The 3,533-nt window shown below is 56.0% G+C and overlaps 1 protein-coding gene across 1 annotated transcript in view; it reads right to left on the reverse strand.

The window, feature by feature from the left end:
* The window catches only part of LOC102503050 (tubulin beta-2A chain-like), a 4,459-nt gene extending 1,015 nt beyond the window's left edge, over positions 1-3,444 (reverse strand). The window contains exons 1-4 of the mRNA XM_014592921.2: positions 3,299-3,444; positions 1,960-2,068; positions 1,537-1,647; positions 7-145 (exon numbers count right to left, since the gene is read on the reverse strand). Of these exons, the coding sequence (XP_014448407.1) occupies positions 7-145; positions 1,537-1,647; positions 1,960-2,068; positions 3,299-3,355 (416 nt within the window). The 5' untranslated portion in view covers positions 3,356-3,444. The remainder of the gene's footprint in view (positions 1-6; positions 146-1,536; positions 1,648-1,959; positions 2,069-3,298) is intronic.
* Positions 3,445-3,533: the final 89 nt, after the last annotated feature.

A 3,533-nucleotide genomic window follows, 5' to 3' on the forward strand; every position in this document is an offset into this window, starting at 1 on the left:
CCTCCCAGCGAGTGGGTCAGCTGGAAGCCCTGGAGACAGTCACAGCTTTCTGACTCCTTCCTCACCACGTCCAGGACCGAGTCGACCAGCTCGGCCCCCTCTGTGTAGTGGCCCTTGGCCCAGTTGTTCCCAGCACCACTCTGGCCTGCCAAGGGAAGACCGTATTAGACACTAAAACACAAGGAAATCTAAATTCTATCACTTTGTAGTAGGAGAAGGTAGGGCCAATCTCAAGAGGGGCAGATTCTTTTCTCATAAATATCAATATTTTTACCTAAAAAATAAGTTGTCTATGTATCAGTGACCATCACAAACAGGGGACCCAGCCATAGTGGTGCAGTGGTAGCAGAACACTTCAATGGTGGAAGCCACGTGGAAGACCAAGTTCAGTTTCCCGGGCCACCTATATGCCCCAGGCACACATGTGCACCTGCGTTCCTGGCAGGACAAGGGGGGTGGGGCTGAGGGAAGCATAGCTTGGAATTCTTTAAGGTGCTGTGTGTCTCTATGTTATCTGTCTCTGTCTCTGTGTCAATAAATAGACTTTAGAGAAAAAAAAAAATTCAAGTTTATAAAGCCCTGGGGTTGAGGGGCAGCAGAAGGCCTAGTGGTTAAGGGGCTGAACTCCCATATGGTCGACCGTGGTTCAAGTCCCAGACCCGGTGGCTTGAAACTCACAACGGGCATGTGTGTGTATGTGTGCCCAAAATCCCAAGAAGAAAATGGGTTACAAGAGATTGCAGCGTGGCCATCACCCCTAGGGGGTGATTTCTCACTGTTAAATCTCTCTCTGTCTCTGTCTCTCCAGTGAGTGCACACACCCTATAGCAAAGGGTCTTAAAAAAATTACAAAAACCTTGGAGAATCATGATAAAGGAAAAAAGCAAGTTCAGTTCATCTAAACTTATTGAGAAAAATAGGGTTAACCCAACTGCTTTTAAAATTAGGACTAGAACATTTTGTAAATACTTCAGTTCGGTGCAATTAAACCAATTAAACAGGCAAGGGGGAAAGGAGACGGGCTCTAAGTAGTCGAAACCTCTGGCCATTGGCCATCACCTAGGCTTTTGGACTTTGGTTTTTGAAGTAGTGACCTTTGAAACTACCTGTAGCCTATGAAGCCTTCTTTTCTTTTAGGTGTTTGCCACGTGCCAGAGAGACATGCCTGATGTGATTTTTCAAGCCGCCAGGTGCGGGACTCAAACCTCAGTTGGCCACGTGAGAATTCAGCGCCTTAATCACCATGCTTGCTATGCACATGAAGCCCTCTTTGAGGCTTGCTTTTGCTCTTCGCTTTGCCTGCAGGGGCTGGACTTAGTAGGAGGGCTACGGCCACCCCCTGCAGGCTGGCACAATCGCGGAGCTGTCCAGAGAGTGGCCAGAGACAGGAGTGCCAGGAAGTGGGTGGAGTCGGGCCAGCACTCAGGGCTGTCTGGGGACAGTCTCACTTCGGCACGAAACACTAAGCTCGGAGACTTGCACAGTTGAAAGGAAGAAGGTGAGTCATGGCCAATTTCCATGGACATGACGACATACCGAACACGAAGTTGTCTGGCCTGAAGATCTGGCCGAAAGGTCCGGACCTCACAGAGTCCATAGTGCCCGGCTCCAGATCCACCAGGATGGCCCGAGGCACGTATTTGTTACCTGCAGGAAAAGAAAGGAGATGGAGACCCGGGGTCACCAATGGCACGTGACTAGGCCCTGGCTCTCTGTGGCTTGCACGGCAGAGGTCATTAGAAAATTCTAGCATCTGAGACAGAAACAGAACAGGGGAGGATTTCTGCTTTGAAGGAGGAGGACCTCCAGGGGCTGCTTAGCATGTCAGACGGACGGGAGGCTCAGCAACTAGGAAGTGGGTTCTTTTAGCAGATGGCATTTAAGAGGACTATGCCAGAGGAAGCTCTTTCTGCCCCAGCGCGGAGCAGGGCTGCCCGGGCGAGGCCAGCGCACACTCACCCGCAGCCTCGTTGTAGTACACGTTGATTCTCTCCAGCTGCAAGTCGCTGTCTCCATGGTAACTGCCAGTGGGGTCGATGCCGTGCTCATCGCTGATGACCTCCCAAAACTGAGACGGAAAAGAATCGCATCATGGTACGGCACCCTACATGTCACTGAGGATGGCCTCTCCTTCCTCCCGTGTCCTTGAAACAGCGGCCACTGTGGTCAGACTGCTAAGGCGCCCTGCAGGGACCAGCGCTGCAAAGCCCATTCCAGCAGCAGCTGCTGCGGAGGGGCTGGGAATCTGCAGGTCATCAGCCATATTATGGCAGTAGGCTGGCGGCAGGGAGGGGCACTGCAGGAAGGGGTGGGGGAGGTCACCCTCTAGGGGAAGCTGTGGGTGGAGGGCTCTGTCACCAGGCAGGGCTGGATGTCACTGCATCCAGTTGATCCATGGGTCCTGGCAGGAAAGGTCCATGTGGCCCCTGCTCCGTGGCTGCCCCCAGGATCATGGCTCCTGGCACAGACCCTCTGCAGCCCTCACCAGGGCAGTTTTAAGCCACTGACCCACATATCGGCCTCTGGGCACTGAGCACAGGTGGACATGGGCTGAGAAAAGCAGGCAGGAGCCTGGAAGGGTGCCTGGGCAGGAAGGGTAGGGGGTAGCCACCATGAGGTCGCAGACTCCATTGTGAATCTGCAGCAGGAAAGGGGGCGGGAGCTTGGGGTGGGCAATATGGCGGTTGTGAAAGAGACCACGTCCTTGCACAGGCGCCCGCCCACGCCCATGCACCATGCCCGCTGCCACCTCCCCCACTGCGGTCGGCAACCGCAGCCCCCGCCCAGCCTGGTCACCTGCCGTCCCTCCGACTGGAGCCTAGACCCTTCGCTATGTAACATCCCGTCTAGGCGGTTCCGGCGTAAGACAATTGATCCTATCCCCTCCCCGGGTAACCCGACGATAAGTCTCTATAACATCTGACATCTGTCGTTTCTAATGACACTGCATTTTTTTTATTATTCAAACGATAGACAATCATGTACAAATTAAACTTCGCATGAGGTTACTGGTCACATTTCAGAGGCTAATACAGCCTGGAGAACGCCAAGGACGCCTGGCAGGCTGTGCGGGCAGGAAACGTAAGGCCCGGGTGAAATGCGCACACAGCTGGATGGCCGCGCAGCGTGGCAGGTTGTGCAGCTTCCTGGGCCCCGCCCGATCGTCTCATCCCGGAATGCTCCAGCCCGCCGCCCCAGCCTCCCACCGGTCTCGGTCCCGGTGGGTCTCTGTCCCAGCTCCAGCCCCGACCCCTCCTGGCTGTCCCCGCCGCGACCCCCAGCCCCGCGGCGCGCCCACCTTGGCGCCGATCTGGTTGCCGCACTGGCCCGCCTGGATGTGCACGATCTCGCGCATGGTGCCGGCTGCGGAGCGGGGGAGGCGCGGGCCCTCGGAGTTGTGCAGCGCGGACCAGGAGCTCGGCAGCGAGAACCCTGCCGCCGCCCCCTAGCTCCTCTTTTTATACCGAGAGACCCGCCCTGCCCGTGATGACGTCATGGTGGGCGGGGCGGGTGCGGGCGGGGCGGGCGGGACA

Source organism: Tupaia chinensis, unplaced genomic scaffold (genome assembly GCF_000334495.1).
Source record: "Tupaia chinensis unplaced genomic scaffold, TupChi_1.0 Scaffold138812_1, whole genome shotgun sequence".
Lineage (NCBI taxonomy): Eukaryota > Metazoa > Chordata > Mammalia > Scandentia > Tupaiidae > Tupaia > Tupaia belangeri.